General features: G+C 57.6%; 1 protein-coding gene across 2 annotated transcripts in view; it reads left to right on the top strand.

Moving 5' to 3' along the window:
- TMEM132E (transmembrane protein 132E) overlaps nucleotides 1–17,397 on the top strand; it is a 52,547-nt gene extending 35,150 nt beyond the window's left edge. The window contains exons 2-9 of one of the 2 annotated variants that reach the window (XM_029210766.1): nucleotides 4,730–5,660; nucleotides 7,128–7,274; nucleotides 7,535–7,727; nucleotides 8,384–8,527; nucleotides 10,969–11,174; nucleotides 12,999–13,284; nucleotides 14,234–14,425; nucleotides 15,300–17,397. In XM_029210766.1, coding sequence (XP_029066599.1) covers nucleotides 4,730–5,660; nucleotides 7,128–7,274; nucleotides 7,535–7,727; nucleotides 8,384–8,527; nucleotides 10,969–11,174; nucleotides 12,999–13,284; nucleotides 14,234–14,425; nucleotides 15,300–16,355 — 3,155 coding nt within the window. In that variant the 3' untranslated portion in view covers nucleotides 16,356–17,397. Of the gene's footprint in view, nucleotides 1–4,635; nucleotides 5,661–7,127; nucleotides 7,275–7,534; nucleotides 7,728–8,383; nucleotides 8,528–10,968; nucleotides 11,175–12,998; nucleotides 13,285–14,233; nucleotides 14,426–15,299 lie in introns of those variants that run through there. The other variant, XM_029210765.1, reaches the window with a different exon arrangement.
- Nucleotides 17,398–18,697: the final 1,300 nt, after the last annotated feature.

Below are 18,697 nucleotides of genomic sequence, written 5' to 3' on the forward strand. Positions count from 1 at the left end.
TTTACAAAAACAACAGAAATGTCTTTTCTCACAGTTCTGGAGGCTGGGAGTCTGAGATCAAGGTGACAGCAGGGTGGGTTCCTTCTGAGGCTTCTCTCCTTGGCTTGTAGACGGCCGCCTTCTCCCTGTGTCTTCACATGGTCTTCCCTCTTGTGTGTGTCTGTGTCCCAATCTCCTCATTTAAGGACACCAGTCATATTGGATTAGGACCCACCCGTATGACCTCATTTTAACTTAATTACCTCTTTAAAGACCCCCATCTCCAAACACAGTCACATTAGGAGGTGCTGAGGGTTAGGACTTCGACGTATGAATTTGGAAGGAGGGCATGTAATGCTGACCATGAGACATGATGAGACAGGGAGAGCCCCTTCCCTAGGGAGACAGAAGCAGGGAAGCCAGACCCATATGATTCCTTAGGCCCAAGGCCACCTAGATGGAGGGAGAATCCGATTGCTGCTCCCAGGAGAGGGGAGGCTGCTGACAGGAAGGCAGTACTAAGTCTGGTCCACAGGGAGAGCTGGGCTGAAACAGAAGTCAGCAGGTGGAGCCTGGGGTCCGGGGAGACAAGTGGGGCAGGTGAGAGGCCCGGGGGCGGCCGGGGTTCAGAACTACCTGTCACGGGCTTCCTGGTGGGGGGCCTGACGAGCAGGTGTGTGCCAGGCTGTGTATGAGCATGGGTGTGTGAGTGTGTGTGCGTGCGCGCTCCCCCCTCAGACTGGAGGGAGTTGTGTTGGGTGTTTCCAAGGTGGGGCGGGTCCAGGCCAGCAAGTCCACCTGAGCGGCACCCCTGGAGCACTCCTCCTTCACCTCTGGAACTGGCTGAGCTCGGCTCCGGGTTGACCCTCCCTTACCCCATCCGTCTTCCTTCAGGGAAACTTCTAGAAGCTTTTCCTTCCCAAGCCCATTCCACGTTCTGTGATGCCCGGAGCTTAGAGCTCCTTGTGAGATGCCGGCCAGCGTGCAGCTCAGCACACGCATGTGTGCACACACATTCACACATCGTGTCTCCAAAAACTTGATCTGCTGGCAACTCCCCCAGTCTCCCCTTCCTCCTGGCAGCCCCACCACACCAGACAGCTTCCAGGGCCTCCCCTACCTCCCTGGGAAAACTGGGGCCCAGAGACATCAAGCAACTTCCTTTAGGCTCCAGAGTAATTGAGCCATAGAGCTGAGATTAGTGCTGGGGTCTCAGGAACACCCCTGTCCCTACTCAGCCCACAGAGGGGTCTCAGGGCCCCAGAGGATAGAATGATTCATGGGTGGTGATGGGGGGCGGTGCTGTGTGTCATGATGACATCAGTACAAAATGGTAGCACCCTAATACCATCTTTTCTGGCTCCCTTTTCTAAATGCTAGTTGCCTTCTTAATATAAGTTGCTCCCTGTTTCAGAAACTCAGTCTCCTTATCTGCAAGGTTGCTGAGAGAGATCAAGAACCCCCAGCCCAGCAACCCTGCCCTGACTGGCCATCCAGTCTCCTCTGGGATGCCCCATGGAGGGCGCTTTCATTAGCCCATGGCATCCCAGTCAGTGCTGGGCAGCTCATTCAGAGAATTGCATTCATTCAACAAAAATCTGAGGGCGGAGGGGTGCACGCAAGCACATTTCTCCAATCCCTTTCTCCGCGCCCCTCTGAGTCTGCTGCCTATCTGGTGGCCCTGCCCCACTGTGCCTCCAAGGGGTCCAGGTGGCTGGCCCTGCCTGAGGTTGGGACGGTGAGAGGGCCAAAGGGGACTAAGTGCCTTAGTCTTAGTAGCCTCTGGGGTCTCCTGGGGATGGTAAACGAGACAAGGCCAGTGGTTCTGACATCCACATCCCTACCCTGTCCACCCGGCCTGAGCACTTACAGCTCAGGGACAACCGGTGCCCTTCTCCAACCCCAGCAGGACAAGGACGGTGGCCTCTCCCCATCTCAGCTCAGTACCTGCAGGTCCTGGACATCCCACCACCTGTAGCAGTGCCCCCTCCTCCCCTTGGTCTTTCAGCTACTCTCAACATCCCTGTGAGGGGGCTGATGTCACCTCCTCAATTTTAGAGATGGAAACCGAGGCTCAAAATGGGAAGCAAGTTGCCTCGTGAGCGTGGCAGGGAGAAGCCTTAAACTTGAGTCCTGAAGCCTCCGTTTGCCTGCTTCCTGCTGCTTAGAAAGCAGTTGGTTGGCTGCTGTGCCTGGCCCAGGTCATTACCCCAGATCCCACATGTGTGCCTGGCCAGCTTCGCCCCAGGCAGCAGGGACACCTTCTCAGAAACTCCAGTGGTAACCGTGGGGCGGGGATTCCATGCAGCAGCAGGGAAGGCTCCCGTCTCTCCAAACGCCTTCCTATTCTCATCTGGGACCAGGCTGCGCATCTCTACCACATCATCGGCAGCTGGCTTACCTTGCAGGGCTGCAGGACGTCTAGTGGAGAAGGGTGGCCTGGGAACAGAGGGAGCAGTCTGATGGTTAAAGCATGGGCCGCCTAGAGGACCAGGGACCAGCTGGTCCTAAGGACTGCTCAAGCAGGACCCTAAGGAGTCACACAGACTAGGTGCCACTCCTCTTAGGACACTTGACCCAGGGCCTTTGTTGTGACCCAAGCCAATTGCCTCATTTGTTAAATGAGAAAATTAAACCACAAATTAAAAAACATCAGACATAGACACCAGAGCCTCAAGGGCAGGGAATTTTTAGTTCATCGCATTTATGAGGAATTGGGTGTGAACATTTGTGGAACCATCAAGGTTTCATTGATGGTGGTAACACGATAATATGCATAAGCGGCAAGTAACCCCCATAGCACTGATTAGGAGTCTCCTTGGGACGGAGGTCTCTGCGAATCACTCAGTATAGATCAACAGTGATTTGTTAAAGACTTGTTCAGTGCAAGGCCTCGTAGATAACTCTCACGCAAGGCAGGATGAGAGGTTCCCTCAGAGAAGGGCAAAGCTCTGAGGAAATTCCCAGGAGTAGAGGTCATATCTTGGGGGGCTTCGTGGAGGAGGTGGCATTTGAGCAGGGCCTTAGAGGAAGATTCGGATTTGGATGTGTGCAGATAGGATAGGAGAGAATCCAATGCAGAGGGCACAGCATGAGCATAGGAGGGGCGGTAAGGCAGCATCGGCCAGCGCTAAAGCCAGAAGTTGTCCAGTTATGCTGGCAGCAGGAGCCTGGGAAGAGGAATACTGGGGAAAGGGGAGCCTGGAGCTCATTGTAGAGGGCCCTGAATGCCACGCTAAGGCGCAAGGTGAGTTCTGTAAGCAGAAGGGACAGTCTTTAATAATACACTTTTACATTGTGTTACATAAATTATAGAGCGATTTCTTGATTCTCGAAAATAAATGACAACACAACATCAAAGGTGAGAAACATGGCTCAGGGGTCCACTGGAGTCTCTGAGAGCATGTCCCTGCCCCCTGAAGGGAGGCTGGCTGCAGGCACACATGTGGGATCTGGGGTAATGACCTGGGCCAGGGCACAGCAGCCAACCCAACTGCTTTCTAAGCAGCAGATCCAGAACTGGTTCTCAAACCTCAGACCTCCCCATCTTGGTCCTTCCTGCTCCTTAACAGTGTCCAACAGGGGTTGAGCTGGGAGTAAGGAGCCAACAAGGTCCCATCTGTGTCTGGGAGAAAAAAATCCCTCTGGCTGCTATAGGGGGGAAGGGTATGCCAGGGAAGGGAAGAGCTGGGGAGAGGTGAGACCCACTTAGACAACGTTATGTTGTCATAGCAACAGGAATGAAGCCAAAGCTGGAGCAGGGGCCTGGGGATGGAGGTCAGGGGCAGCCGGGGACAGACCAGAGAGCCAAGAGGTAGAATTGCTACAGCTTGGCGGGATCCTGCGAGGATGGGGTGAGTGGCCGAGAGAAGGGAGAAGTCAAGCCCGAGACCCCAAGGCCCACGTTTGGGTTTGGCGGACGAGGATCAACTTCCCAGTGTGTATTTGTGGGGTGGTACATATAGGGGGTAGGGGGCGATCTGGGATCCCTGGGGACCCTGCACCATCTGAGGCAGCTGGAGCAGTAAAGGAGTAGAGGCTTGGGTTTGAAAGCCAGGTGGCCCCAGGTTCAACTCCAGCTGCTGGCCCCTTTCACTCATGTGACTTGGGTAAGTTATTTAAGCATCCGGCACCTTCATTTGTAAGAGGTAAGAATAGGCTCTCCAAAAAGAGAAGTTACTGATAGAAAACTGGGTGAATCAATGGAGATCATAATACCTGGTTCAAAGACTTGATAAGGATCAAATAAGCCACTGCCTGTCATAATAATGCATGAATAATAGTTTAATTTTAATAAACAATGTTAAATCGTTAAATACGTACTGTACTGTACCATTAATAATGGTAAGAGTGAAAACTTACCACCTCGGCATCACACTTGCTCTTAGCCCTCTACGCACATGACTTCGCTAAGCCCCTACAATAGCTCTTTGAGGCAGAAACCATTTTTATACTCATTTTACAAACGAAGATGCCAGAGGATAAAACCTCTTTAAACCTTCACAATGCTTTGTACCGGCATTAGCTTTACCCCTGCATCGCAGATAAAGAAATGAATCATCAACAAGAGGGCAATTAACACACCAGCAAAGGTGGAGCCCGGCTTGGAGCCTTGAGGATGGAGAGCCGGGCTGAGCTCGGCTCGGCTGGGAGTGGATGGGCCTCTGTAAGGGTGGGAGGCTGGGGTGCCCTGGAGTCCCAGCACAGCCTCTCCTGACCACTCTGGGGTCTTTCTTCTGTCTGTCCCCAGCCTCTGGCCGCTCCCACCCAGCCAGCCCCAGTCCTCCGGGGCTGCAGGCCAGCCCGGTGCTGCCGGTCAGCTACCGCCTGTCACACACGCGGCTGGCCTTCTTCCTGCGGGAGGCGCGGCGCACGCCTCCCACGGTCACCAACGGCTCCCTGCAGCGCTCCGAGCCCTTCGTGGTGTTCCAGACCAAGGAGCTGCCCGTCCTCAATGTCTCCCTGGGACCCTTCAGCACCAGCCAGGTGGTGGCCCGGGAGCTCCTGCAGCCGTCCAGCACCCTGGACATCCCCGAGCGCCTGACGGTCAGCTGGAAGGTGCGAGCCTTCATCGTCCACCCCCGCGTGCCTGCCTCGCAGCCCGTGGCCCAGGTGCTGTTCTACGTGGCCGGCCGGGACTGGGATGACTTCGGCGTCACCGAGCGGCTGCCCTGCGTTCGCCTGCACGCCTTCCGGGATGCCCGGGAGGTCAAGAGCTCCTGCCGCCTCAGCGGGGGTCTGGCCACCTGTCTCGTGCGCGCCGAGCTGCCCCTGGCTTGGTTCGGTCCCCCGGCCCCGGCTGCACCACCCACTGCCCGCCGCAAGTCTCCAGATGGGCTGGAGCCCGAGGCGACAGGGGAGAGTCAGCAAGCCGAGCTCTACTACACTCTCCACGCCCCGGATGCGTCGGGAGGCTGTGGAGGAACACGGCGGGGTGCCGGGCCCGGTAGCGGGGCCCGGGCCGAGAGCCCGACCCAGCACCCCCTGCTGCGCATCGGGAGCATCAGCCTGTTCCGCCCGCCCCCCAGAAGGACCCTGCAGGAGCACAGGCTGGACAGCAACCTGATGATCCGCCTGCCTGACCGGCCCCTCAAGCCCGGGGAACTGCTCAGCATCCTCCTCTACCTGGCCCCCAACTCCTCCTCTCCCTCCAGCCCCAGCCTGGAGCACTTCACTCTCAGGTACGGGGGTATGGGTGGGGGTCTGGCTTCCCTTCTGAGGTCAGATGCACACCTGACCCCTTGTAGAGGGCTCGCCCAGACCTGCCCATCCAGCATCCTAATCCCAGTTCTTCCAGTTATCACTTGAGCAACTTCAGGAAGACAGCTCACTTATCTGAGCCTCGGTGTCCTCATCCACCTGATGGCCACAAAAATGTCTGCCCTGTCCTCCCTACCTCACGGAAGTGGTGCCGTGGTGAGAGGAAACACCCATTTCCACAAGCGTGACATCCAGAATGATAGAATCGGGGCTGGACGGGCCCTTAGACATTAGCGGTGCAACTCTTCTATTTTACAGACGAGTAGACAGAGGCCTAAGAGGAGAAATTGAGATCAGAGAGCAGCCCCTTGCCTGGGAGCCAAAAGATGAACAGGAGAGTGTCCGTGTGTCAGGACATTTGTCTAACCCTGGGGCGGGGAGAAATATTTTCAGGAGTCCTAGCTCTTTCTTTGTGAAGGATACAGTTCACAAATTCAGAAATGCCTTCAGTCATAGCACATCCCCACAAAATATAATGATGTCTCACAGTAGGAATCCATGGTTTGAGCCATGTTGGGTGATTCTGAGGATATAAGAAAGGTCCCACCAAAATGCTCCCCACAAACCCAAGCACTATACATGGGACCTGAAACAGCATCATTAACCTCCAGCTTCTTTAAGTATTGCCTTCTGTCCTGAATGTACTACCTTAAAGTTCAAGTATTCCTGGAGAGAGTCATACCGAATTCAGTGATTAATACCTGAATGTGAATATGAGTTAAATCAGTCATCAGAGATCTTGGGCTGTATTAATAGGAGTAAAGTATGTAGAATTAGGGAGGTGATAATCATTCTGCTTTAGTTAGTGTTAATTAGAGCTGAAATGTTGTATTTAGTATAAGACACTACGCCTTATGTATTCAGAATGTCCAGAGGATATGGGCGACTTGAAGCTATGGCAAAATAGCAACAATCGGAGGAACTGAAGATTTTAGGCCTGGAGAAAAGAAGACTCAGAGGACACCTGCTCACCTCCCCAGATGTCTCTTCAGGTGGAAGAGAGTTGTCCTCCCTTCCCCCAACAGAACCCACGGCTGTTCTATTTCAGCTACATCCAGGGAAGAAGTTTCTCCTTTTAGGGACTTTCTAAAGATGTAATGGGATGTGTGCAGAAGTAGTGAGTCCCCTGTCACTAAGATATGCAAGTAGAGGTTAGGTAAAGACCTGGCAGAGATATAATAGAAGGGACTACAGCTTCCACTAGGGCCAGAGGTTGAAGCTACATGATACCAGATCCCCCAAATTAGTTTCAGGCTTTGAGTCTAGAACTCAGGGTAACTTACCTGCTCGCCCTTCTCCCAGCCCCAGCCTAAGGATGGTAGGCAGGTGGGCAGCCCTTGGACCCCCAAGCTGACCCTCTCCCTCTTCTTCTTCTTGCTTTGTCCCAGAGTGAAGGCCAAGAAGGGCGTGACCCTTCTAGGAACCAAGTCACGGAGTGGCCAGTGGCACGTGACCTCGGAGCTGCTGACTGGGGCAAAGCATTCAACAGCCACCGTGGATGTGTCCTGGGCCCAGGGCACACCACTGCCCCTCTGGTGAGCCAAGGTGGCTCCTCTGCCCACCTCTTTGCAGGACAGCACCGGGGAGGGGTGGGGGAATTCTTGACGGAGGAGGCCAGGCTGGCGCAAGGGCCGGGCGTACTTTCTGGCGACCCTGGAGGCCAGGCTGGGGAAGGTTCAGAGGGCCCCGGGGAAAGGCCACTGAGGAGGGCTAGGGTCCTCAGCGAGGGTTTCGGAGCTCCTGAGCTGCTCCCAGCCCTTCCTCCTGCGCCCTCCTTCCTTCCCCCACCGTGCAGGGAGGACCAGGGGCCCCTGGAGATCCTGCAGCTGGACTTTGAGATGGAGAACTTCACCAGCCAGTCAGTCAAGCGGAGGATAATGTGGCATATCGACTACCGCGGCCACGGTGCCCTGCCTGACCTGGAGCGGGCTGTCACCGAGCTGACGGGCATCCAGCGGGACGTGCAGGCCATCCTACCCCTGGCCATGGTGAGCACACTCACGGAAGGCAGGCGAGCTCTGCGCCTGGCACTGGAGTGGGCCAGCGGCTGCTGAGGGGCACGGAGGTGGGAGAAGTGCCCGTGGAGGGGGCACTTGGTGGTGGGCTTCCTGGATGAGGTGACCATGCAGTGGAGCCTTGAAGGTCCCATGGAGGAGGGGATCATACAGTAGTCAGAGAAGATGAGGAAGGTGCTTTAGGCAGGAGATTTCCTGGGCAAAGGTGTGGTGATGGGAATGGGGATAGTTTGTTCAAAGGAGCTATGGGTTTAGGAAGAGTGCCGTGGAATGATTGTCTGGTGCCCAGGGGCACGTGGAATAGCCAGGCAAATGTGCTGGACGTTACTCTGAGTCCGGGGGAGAATGGAAGATGTTGAGAGGAGATGGTGGAGGATTGGGGAAGCATTGTTTTCTGGCAGCAGAGTGGGGTAGACCCTGAAGGCTACCACGGGAGTCCAAGTGAGCAGAGCGTCTGAGAAGGCACGCGAGACCGGGTAGATGCATCTGTCTGCCCACGTCCCCAGGGGAAGGATACGCATCTGAGGAGTGGGGACAGCTGGGAGCTGCCAGGGCTTGGCTGGTGGTCCTGGGAGAGCAGGGGACCTCAAGCAGCTCAGCACAGCCCCGCCCTCCTCTCTTCCCTGCAGGACACAGAGATCATCAACACAGCCATCCTGACTGGCCGGACGGTGGCCATCCCTGTCAAGGTCATTGCCATCGAGGTGACCGGCCTTGTCCTAGATGTCTCTGCCCTGGTGGAATGCGAATCTGACAATGAGGACATCATCAAGGTGAGCTTCCTGGAGGTGGGGGAGCCTGGGAAGAAGGCCTCGGGCCTTCCGGGGTAGTGGAACCCCAAACCAGAGGGGAATTCACATCCCAGGCAGGTCCCCTTGGTAGGCAAGAGGAGGGGAAGTGGCAGGCGGTGAGGGGAAGAGCATCCCATGTCCAGCCTGAGCAAGGGGAGGTCCTGGAGGGCTTCCTACAGGAATGTGGAAGAGACCTTTTGCCAGGCTGAAGGGAGAAAGCAGCACTGACAACTTGAATTCAATCCCCAAGTCATTACTGAGCCCTTGTTGTGTGGCAGACACCAGGTAAAGCAATAGGGGAGGGAGTCCTGGGGGGAATCTCAGAGACATGCCCTGAACCTGGGTGCTGGTGACCAGGTGGAGGAGATCCAGCCCAAGGAGGAAGCCTCCAGAAGCTCATGAGTTAGGCCAGGAGTGAAGGTTGTGTAAAAGGACCCACTCCAGGAACACCCACCCCAGCCCTCCACCTCCCAAAGGCCTTGCCCTGAGCTCCTCCCCAGATGCCCCCTCTGGGCAGTGGGTCCTCCACAGCCCAGCAAACAGGACGTTGATCTGACTTGACTGGCCCAGTTTGCTACCTCCCCAGGAGGGCCTCCAGATTTCCTCTGGCTTTGGACAGTGGTCAGAGGTGAGATGCGGGGAGGAGGCAGTGGGGCGGGCAGTGATGCAGGAGGGCATCCAGCCCTGGTCCCTGTGGGATTGGTGAGCTGTTTGCCGTGCCAGCCTCCAGCTGGTGCCAAAATCAAATGATTGGGCAACAGAATCTGTTTCCTGTTCCTGTAAATCCTTCAGCAGGGGGAGTGGGGATGTGGGTGTCCTCCCTCCCTGGGAGTGTGTGCTTTCTCTTTCTCTCTCTCTCTCTCTGCTCTGCTCTGCCCTGGATCCCTCCTGGTCTCTGGAGCCCCGAGGCTCACCTCGTCCATCCCCCTCATCCAGGAAGAATGTCCCCCGAGTGAGCCAGAGCAGACGGCTTGGTACCACACACCCACGGCCTCCTGAGGGCTGGAAGCCTTGTCAGGCCCATGGGGATTGCCACTGCTGGCAGGCTGGGACGGGGAGAAATGGACCTGCTCCCAAGAGCCCTCACCCAGCACCTTCCTCTACCACCCAGACTCCCACACCCCCGCCCCAGAGCAGACCAGAACAGTCACCGTGGCTTAGGTACCAAAGGGAATTGGCAAAGATTCGAAATGGAATTTGTTTCTGTTCTCACTGAAATACACTCAGGTTCTTTCGGGAGTTTGTGAACATTCTAAATGGGATTTGCCAGCCTTCAGCTGGAATTCTCTGCCTTCCGAAGTGCGAAATGAGCATTTCTAGCAGAACCACTGTCCCACTCCTCTCCACCCACCCCCTGAGATGATTAAGAGAGCTCAAAGGAGTTTGGGACCGTCAGGGGCTCATCTGCACGGATGAACCACAGTCCCAGCCCCTCCCCATCCCCACGAGAGCATTCAGGTTGTCATCAGCCCATAGGCTGCCTGATAGACCCTCCTCCAAACTCAAAGATGTGCACCCTGGGGCGTGTCCCAGTAGGAGCACCTAAATGCATTGCACACAGGATTCACTCCAGGTATGCCAGGTGTGTACGTGGGCACTTACACAGACACCCGTTGCATCTGCCCTGAAGTAGGGCAGTGGGCACAGCTATCCACCAAGATATGTTCAGTGAGCATATGCTCATCTGGGGAACCGTGAAGAATGCAAGGTGGTGTCCAGGTGGGCATGCATTTGCAAAAGCTGCACCCGTGGGTGGCAGTTGTCCACCTGTCTGTGCTTGGGGTTCTCTGGTCCTGAAATTTCCTCTCCCTTTCCCTCAGTTCCACCCCTGGCTGGAGCAGCCCCCTCCTGGAAATTAACCAGCTGCCCATCTGCCTGGGACCACTGGGCCAGAGGCACCTTGGAGGAGCTGTGGGCCTGCCCCTTCTCCCCACCCCCTCCACTTCAACCGCCTCCCCGCCCAGTCGCACCCCAGTGTCCTGCTCAGGACAGGCTACTCCTGTGTACCGTGGAGGACTCTACCCATCAGACACCTGCTCCAGAGCCCAGACGGTCATGCTGGGGAGGGGAGCCAGCGCTGGGGACCCTCAGCCTGAAGACTCCCCCAAGGTGTGGCCTGGCACATCAAAAACAGCCCCTTACAAAAATATTGGCACACTGGCTTCTTGCCAGGGAGCAAAATCCTCCCAAGGTAGCCACTAAGAGGTGATCTCTGGAGCAATGGAGTGGAAGCTGACACCTCCCAGAGGAATTAAATTAGGGGCCTTCTCCCACCCAGCCTCTCCCCTTCAGCCTCCTGTGACTGGCACTTTCTCTGTCCAATGGCCTTCTGGCCTTCCTTGTCAGAATGGAGTCCTCTGCACTGCCCCACAGGATGACCTGTAGGGCAAGACAGGCCATCCAACCTCTCTCCCCCTCCCCAGGTATCCAGCAGCTGTGACTACGTGTTTGTTAGCGGAAAGGAGTCTCGCGGTTCCATGAACGCCAGGGTCACCTTCCGCTACGACGTCCTCAATGCCCCCCTGGAAATGACAGTCTGGGTGCCCAAGCTGCCCCTGCACATTGAGCTCTCGGATGCCCGCCTCAGCCAAGTGAAGGGCTGGAGGGTACCTATCCTTCCTGACCGGAGGTATGGCCCTTCCAAACACAGCAGATGCTGGGGATACTCATGGGTGACACAGCCCTGGCACAACGTCTGATCTGCATGTGTGTGTAAGGCCCTAGGTGTACACAGTCTGCAGGTCGGTTTTGCAATCAACAAACTTATTGAGCAGCTACTGTGTGCCAGGCACGGATGGGGGCAGGGAGGGGAGCAGGTAAGTGTGGCCAGAGCCTGACCCAGTTGAGCTCTGGGTCCATCAGGAAGCGGTCTTATATATATCATGGAGCGTGGTGGATGAAGGAAGCCCTGAGTACAGGGAAGCAAGTGGCACAAAGGAAAGAACCACCTCTTCCTCCAGAAGAAGTCAAAGCAGGCTTCCTGGAAGAGGTGACTCGGGAGCTAAGCCTTAAAGGATGAGTGGAAGGGAGTTGGCTAGGGAGACAGGGTAAGAGCAGTCAAGCAGCAGACAAAATGGAGCAGAAACACCAACACAGGTGCTCACACACCTGTACACGAGTGCCCCAGCCTGGGCACACCAGGGGCACACTTGTGAGTACATCAGCCAGGCACACGGTGACCCCCACTGGGCTCCCTCGCTGGGATACAGGCTCACACACCTTGGTGCCCATCTGTGGGGCAGGTCCAGGCGTACTCAGCACACTCCACTCACCCACTCATCGCTGCTGGAGAGAGAAGCCAGCAGGGAGGAGAAGAAAGGCAGAGTGACAGGCAGCTAAGAGCGGGAAGGGTGGAGCTGGAGAGAGAAGCAGGCGGCCTAGTGAGAGTTGGGATCAGTTCAGTTCTGCGGAGATTTGGAAAAGCAAGGCAGCATAGACCAGGGCCTCTTGAACTTGCGCGCGACTTGCCCAAGGATGCTGTTGAGATGCAGATTCTGATTCCGTGAAACTGGGATGGGGCCTGTGAGTCTGCATTTCAGGCCAGCTCCCAGTGAGGTTGATGCTCCTTTGAGTAGTGAAGGATGTAGTGAACTCTGAAGTCAGATGGCTTGGGGTGAAATCCTGACTGCTATTTGCTAGCTGGGTAACCTTAGGCTACTGTGCCTCAGTTTCCTCATCTCTAAAATGGGCACGTTTACACTTAGCTCAGCGGATTGCTGTGAGGATTAAATTAGTTAGCACAGGTAAAAGAGCCCTCTATGTGAATGAATATTCTGGTGGTTTAATCCTTCTGAAGCACTAGCCAAGCACTGGCCACACCCTTCTCTCTCTCCACAGCCTGCTTTCCTGGGTGAATCTCCTGATTTTCGTATTTTTGGCAATCTGGACAGGCTGAGAATTCCCCAAATTGTCAAGTCCTGGTTCCATTCTGCCTGCCAGTTCCTCCCTCCATTTATCTGTCTCCTCTTGCATTTTACTCTGAGCAGCCAGAGGAAGCTAGGACACACCTCCCACACTCTGCTTGGCAATCTCATCAGCTGAATATCCAAGTTCTGTCTGCCACACAGCTGTAGGACACGACGACGCAGCTAAGCCTCCTGGCACTTGAGCAGGGATCACCTTTGATCCAAGTTAGAGCTGAGCCCAGGGCCCAGCAAGTGCTTAGTGCTGAGAAAGAGCCAGTATTTGCTAAGATTTGATGCCAGCTATTCACAGGTGTGGGCGCAGCCAGGCAGGGGACACGGGGTGGGGTGGGGAGTCAAGAAGGTACCTTTCTAGGAGAGGAAAGCCTGGGACTTCGGGCTCCAAGCTTGTCAGAGACAGAAGGGGTGGACCAGGGAAAGCCTTCCACCCACGGGAGCCGGGGAGTGGCTGGTGGGGCAAGAGGGAGGGAGGGACTCGTGCAGGTCAGAGCCGGGGTGGGGAGCCCTGACTCTAGGCCTGCCCCACCCAGATCAGCCCGGGAGAGCGAGGACGAGGACGAGGACGAGGGACGACGGCAGAGCGCGAGCCGTGGCTGCACCCTGCAGTACCAGCACGCCACCCTGCAGGTTTTCACCCAGTTCCACACGACGTCGGCGGAGGGCACCGACCAGGTGGTCACCATGCTGGGCCCAGACTGGCTGGTGGAGGTCACCGACCTGGTCAGCGACTTCATGCGGGTGGGTGACCCCCGAGTGGCACGCATGGTAGACAGCAGCACGCTGGCCGGGCTGGAGCCAGGCACCACCCCCTTCAAGGTAAGCACAGTGGGGCGTGCCGGGTGCCGGGAGCCTTCACACAGACGTTCCTAAGACAGGATTTCCAGCGCCTCGGCCTTGGGGAGCAACCCCAGACGGGCCCTGCAAACACACTTCCCCACCTGCCCTTCTGCTTGAAATTCTACCATCGAAGGTCAAGAACCTTGGAGGAGCTTCTGTCTCCGAGCCTCATCAGCCTCTGTGAACCTTTCATGGCTCAGTGTGGTCGCTGAGAGATGTGGCTGCGGAGCGGAGGCGGTGGGAGGGCCCAGCCAGCGTAGAGGCCAGAAGAGGGAATTTTGGAGATCTAGGGACTCAACTTTGACCTTCCTCCTTGATAACTGGGTGCCTGGGTAGATATCATCCATCTCAGAGACTATACATAGCGACCCATGAGCTGAAATCTGCCTGCAGACATATTTTGTTTGTAAAACGATTGACCCAACCGTTTAAAAATTGGGAGGTTTCTCATTTTTTAAAAAATGTAAATTTCTGGTTTTAGAAAATATGAATCTGGCAGCACAGGGTCTGTGTTCCCGCCTGGCGATCATCAGCTGGAGTCAGCACTGCTGCCTTTTTTACATGAGCATGCGTTCTCCCATTTGCCCCAGTGCCCACCACTCCCTTTTGTCTCCCTGACACTGAGGCTGACCATCAATTGTGACTTATCACTCTACGGGAGGGCTGTTGTTTTCTTTAAAATCAACTCACCTCACTCATCTGTGTTCCTGCCTGGCTTCTGTGAGCCCTTGACCCTTGCTTGGCCTCTGGACCCTGGTTCCCGGTTGCAGACCTAAGGCAGAGCCCAGGAGTCCTGCCTCCCAATCTGCCCCACCCCCTGGGCTTCTCTTCCAGCAGCACTCAGATTCCTCCTTGGTTGGGAATTTGGAGAGGGGTGGGGTGTCCTTCTCTCCTGGCTCTCACCCATCCCCGCCCCACCCTGCCTCAGGTGGTTTCCCCCCTGACGGAGTCCGTGCTTGGGGAGACACTGCTGACAGTGACAGAGGACAAGGTCAGCATCACACAGCTGCAGGCCCACGTGGTGGCCAGCCTCGCCCTCTCCCTGCGGCCCAGCCCCGGTAGCAGCCACACCATCCTGGCCACCACAGCCGCCCAGCAGACCCTCAGCTTCCTCAAGCAGGTAACTGGATGCCCAGCTGGCCAGCCTGGGGGCTTGGGGTGTGGAAGGAGGACTTGCAGTTTCTGGCCACGAGCCCCCCAGATTAGGGATTTGATAATGGAAGATCTATCTACCCTTTGTGCCCTGTGCACCTGCCCTACTGGGCCCGTGCCCCACCATCTGCCCAGGAGTCTGGCCAAGGTCTCACTTCCTGCACCTGCCATGGTGAGATGCTCCTGTTGAAGGTTCCCACTCCTGCATTTCTCAGAGGGCCCGTCACCTCTGCCTCCACCCCCCGGAATTACCCTCACCCATCTCTGGACTCCCAGCTATAGCCCCCCACTGATACGCCAGGGCACTGGCTATGGGACAAAGGTGGAAAAGTTACAGGTGGGGGTCACAGGGAGGGAGAGGGTGGGCACTGAACACCGAGCCAGAGGTCAGGACACAGGAGTCCTCTGCCCCAACTTGCTTCATGACCTCAGGCCAGTTGCTTGTCTCTGAGCCCCGCTTCTTCATCTGCCAGGAGGTCAACTCTCAGAAGGTTTAACAAACAGAGGACAAGGCTGGGGTTGAGTACATGTGCGTTCTCAGTCTCCACGTGTCTGCTGAGGGTGATCAGGCATGGAGATACGGTGTGACTCCTGCAGCAGAAGGGATCTGAGTTAGACCCAAGGCAGAATTTACCATCAACTCACCCGGGGGAGAAGGGCGAAGTGGGCAAGGACGTTCTCGGGGCAGTACGGAGCCATAACTCCCTGTACAGAGTTGAGTGGGAGAATTCCCCCTCAAATAACCATTCCCGAGCACCCACCACCTGCCAGGCACTGTTCCAGCACTGGGAAGTCAGCAGGAGTAGATCTTTGATTCCTGTCCTCTCCTCTTCCTCCTCCAGGAAGCCCTCCTGAGCCTCTGGCTCTCCTACAGCGACGGTACCACGGCCCCACTCTCCCTCTACAGCCCCCAGGACTATGGGCTGCTGGTGAGCAGTCTGGACAAGCGTGTGGCCACAGTGACCCAGGACCGGGCCTTCCCACTGGTGGTGGCTGAGGCCGAGGGGGCCGGGGAGCTGCTCCGCGCGGAGCTCACCATCGCCGAGAGCTGCCAGAAAACCAAGCGCAAGAGTGTGCTGGCCACGACCCCTGTAGGCCTGCGGGTGCACTTTGGGCGGGAAGAGGGGGACCCCACCTACGACTACCCCGGCCCCAGCCAGCCAGGGCCCGGCGGGGGCGAGGACGAGACCCAGGGAGCTGGCCCGCCGGACACTGCCGGATCCCCGCCCGAGGCCGTGGGCCCGGGCACGGCCACCCCGGCGGTGCCACCCACAGAAGATTTCCTGCCACTGCCCACCGGCTTCCTGCAGATGCCGAGGGGGCTGACGGACCTGGAGATCGGCATGTACGCGCTGCTGGGCGTCTTCTGCCTCGCCATCCTGGTCTTCCTCATCAACTGCATCGTCTTCGTGCTGCGCTACCGGCACAAGCGCATCCCGCCCGAGGGCCAGACCAGCATGGACCACTCTCACCACTGGGTGTTCCTGGGCAACGGGCAGCCGCTGCGGGGGCAGGGGGAGCTGTCGCCACCCGCCAGCAACCCGCTGGAGGCCGTGCCCGCCTGCTGCCACGGCGACCACCACAGCAGCGGCAGCTCGCAGAGCAGCGTCCAGAGCCAGGTGCACGGGCGGGGCGACGGCTCCTCGGGCGGCTCGGCCCGGGACCAGGCCGAAGATCCCGCCAGCTCTCCCACCTCCAAGCGCAAGCGGGTCAAGTTCACCACCTTCACGGCGCTGCCCTCGGAGGGGCTGGCCTACGACTCGGTGCCCGCTGGCGAGGAGGACGAGGAGGACGAAGAGGCCCTGGGATGGGGCTGCCCAGAGGCGGCGGGCACCGCGCGGCCCACTCCGCCCCCTGACCTGCACAATTACAGGCGCAGAGTCAAAGAGATGGCATAGAGGTGCGTCCCCTGCCCGCCATGGCCTGGGCTCCGTGTGGGACAGAGCCGGGACCCAGCTCACAATTGACACGGGCCGGCTGAAGTGGATCTTATGCTCCGGCCCCGGCAGCTTTGCTCCTCCCGGACGGCCACCTCCTTGCCCCACACCCTACCACCCTCCGCCCCCAGAGGTGGAGGGGCCTTCCCCCTGGAGCTTGCTAAGAGGAGAGCAATCCCAGCCTTCGTTCTACCCTTTCCAACCCTCCTCCTGTCTTAGACCCCTGCCCCAAGACAGGGGCAAGGAGGCCGAGCTTGCGCCAAGGGTCCACACAATGCCCCGCCCCATCCCCCCACGTTCCCTGCTTCCCCCTGTGTGGGGGGCTCTGGGGGGGTCTTGTGTCACAAGCTGCACAAAGACTTTTCTCAAACCGCTATTCAGGGATTTCTGTCCTGCAGGGTGGGGGGGCGGCGGCTGCCTGCCCTGTCAAGGATCTTGCTGTGGACAGAACATTTGGGGGGCAGGGGATATTTGTAGCATCTGCTGGCTTCTGGGTGCCCCCCACTCCCTTCCCAGGACCTGGGAGCTGACTCTCCAGAGGGGTCTGGGGCCAAGCCAGGCGCCTCTCTGAGATCTCAGGACTCCATCCTGTGCCCCCAAGGGCTGTGGGCAGGCCCCCAAGGGGGAGGAGTCCTCGGTCCACCCCAGAGCACTGTGGTCCGGGTGCCCAGGAGCCCTGGGTGCCCCGAGCCCACCCCTCAGCAAGGTCAGCACTACGCCTTAGCCGTCCCTCCTGCTCTGCTGGGCACTCCTTCCTCTCTGCAGGGGCAGCCACCCGCCCCACTGCTAGGCGGAATCCGGTGGGAAGGGGAGAGGGCGCCAGGCAGTGCTGGGAAGGACCCTGGGACAAGCAAGGCAGAAGGGATCCCACGGCTCCCCTACCCCATCCCACAGCCACCCCTCTCTCGGGTTCTACCCACCACTGTGTCAGATTTTTCTTAAGTAAATGGAGGCAACCAGACTGAGAATGGGGGCGGCAGCAGCTCCCGGAGAACAGGCAGTACATGGTGGCTGACTCTGTGTCTCTTCCTTGCGTGCAGGCGCGTGCATGCGCACACACACACACACACACACACACACACACACATATATGGAGGTCACGCTAAATGACATGAGACGGAAACACAGCTGAGCCACCTGCGGTCCTGCTCCTCCTCCAACATCCAGGTCCCTTTAAACCCTGTGGTGCTGGGGGGATGCTCACCTCTGGGGATAGAGGACTCGCTGACCCAGAAATGTGCCCTTCTAAAGAGATGTCTCCTCTAGGAGAAGGGTAGGAGGGTACAGAAAAAGAAGGAGAGAGGCGAGAGGGTTGTGTGCACACCTGAGCTCACTCCAGTTTCCTCCTCTGCCTCAGTGTGCCTCTCAGAGGGCATCCCTCCTCGTCACCATCACCACCTCCCAGGGAGGCCTCTCTTCTCCAGGGATTGATGGAGACAGTCTGGGGGTCTCCAAGTCAGAAAGCCAGGCAGGAAAGAGCAATGGCTGTTGGGGGGCTCCTCCCTGCTCGGTGGGCCATGGGCTGGCCCCTCGCCCCTCATGGCCTCCCATGGCCCTGGGAGACCTCTCCCCAGCACAGGCAGCAGCCCCAGGGACCACAGGAGACCTGGGGGGTGGGGGGAGGAAGAGCCCGGCCAAGGCTGCCTGGCCAGCCTCCAGTGCCCTGGACAGGTGGCTACAGCAACCAGCATCTGCCCCAGAAGGGACCAGGGGCAGGACTAGTGCTGTGTTGGCACCTGCCCCAAATAGCTGTTGCCCCCACACACAGAAGGAAGCCTGCCTGTCACGATCCTCTGCTCAACCAATCAGGGCAGCCCCGGGGCTGTCGTGAGGATTAGATGAGATCGTGTCTGTAAAGTGCTGTGCGCGGTGCCCAGAAGCAGACAAAGTTCCCGGCACAGACCCTGGCACACAGAGACGCTTAATAAATGGAGTTTGTTGCATCCAGGTCTTAATGTTCAGGTAAGATGTGGGCCTGAAAGAAAGACTTGAGATTGGCCAGCTCTGCCCAAGATGTGTTGGCAACAGAGAATAAGTGTAGCTCAGCGGCAAGGAAGCCGGGGGCTGCTGGAAAGCCGTGCAGAGCAGAGCGTGAGGCCTCTCCTGGAGTGTCCAGGGCATCAGGTACCTGCTGTTCAAATGTGCCCTGACGGTGCCCTCCTAGAGGGTCCTAGGGGGTGGGCAGGGGGGCCCTCAGTCACTTTTCATCACCCGTGGTGCCCAGAGTTGGCAAGTGCTCAACAAATATTTGCTAACTCCAGTTCAGACGCAAACTATCAATGGCTTCCCTGTTATCCCTCATG

This window comes from Monodon monoceros, unplaced genomic scaffold (genome assembly GCF_005190385.1).
Source record: "Monodon monoceros isolate NGI ecotype Baffin Bay Population unplaced genomic scaffold, NGI_Narwhal_1 Super_Scaffold_9, whole genome shotgun sequence".
NCBI lineage: Eukaryota > Metazoa > Chordata > Mammalia > Artiodactyla > Monodontidae > Monodon > Monodon monoceros.